At 44.4% G+C, this 441-nt stretch overlaps 1 protein-coding gene across 4 annotated transcripts in view; it reads left to right on the forward strand.

Annotated features, from left to right (window-relative positions):
• MPPE1 (metallophosphoesterase 1) overlaps positions 1-441 on the forward strand; it is a 25136-nt gene that overhangs the window by 18620 nt on the left and 6075 nt on the right. Inside the window, exon 5 of one of the 4 annotated variants that reach the window (XM_015563589.1) lies at positions 17-97. The exons of the other annotated variants lie outside the window; for them this stretch is intronic. Coding sequence (XP_015419075.1) covers positions 17-97 — 81 coding nt within the window. The remainder of the gene's footprint in view (positions 1-16; positions 98-441) is intronic. 4 annotated transcript variants of the gene reach the window in all.

Here is a 441-nt window from a genome sequence, read left to right on the forward strand (position 1 = left end):
GGGATGATGGGAAGAGGTTTCAGAAAATGTTCAGACACCCAGGTCACGTGCAGCTGAAGGTAGTTGTTGGCAACCATGACATTGGCTTCCACTACCAGTAAGTAGCTCACTACAGCGTGGCCACGGGAGCCCTCTTGCTGACTGTAATTTCGAACCTGCTACAGTTTAGGTGAAAGCCTTATTTGGACTGTGTGGAGGGAATCTGTATAAAGTGTAAGCTCTGGAGTGTAAGCTCCAGGAGGGCCAGGGCTTTTGCCTTGGTGCATCGTACACCCTCAACAGATCTCTTAAATGAATGATTTGTGTGTGCCTTTGGGTGATTCTAACTTGAAACTTGCCTTTAGTGGCCAATTATTTTCTTTGGGACTCAGAAAACAAGATGATAAAAACTTGAATAGCTTCTATTTATATAGTGCTTATTATGTGCCTGCCTGTGTTAAG

The sequence above is a fragment of the Myotis davidii genome, unplaced genomic scaffold (genome assembly GCF_000327345.1).
Source record: "Myotis davidii unplaced genomic scaffold, ASM32734v1 scaffold78, whole genome shotgun sequence".
In the NCBI taxonomy this organism is placed as follows: Eukaryota; Metazoa; Chordata; class Mammalia; order Chiroptera; family Vespertilionidae; genus Myotis; species Myotis davidii.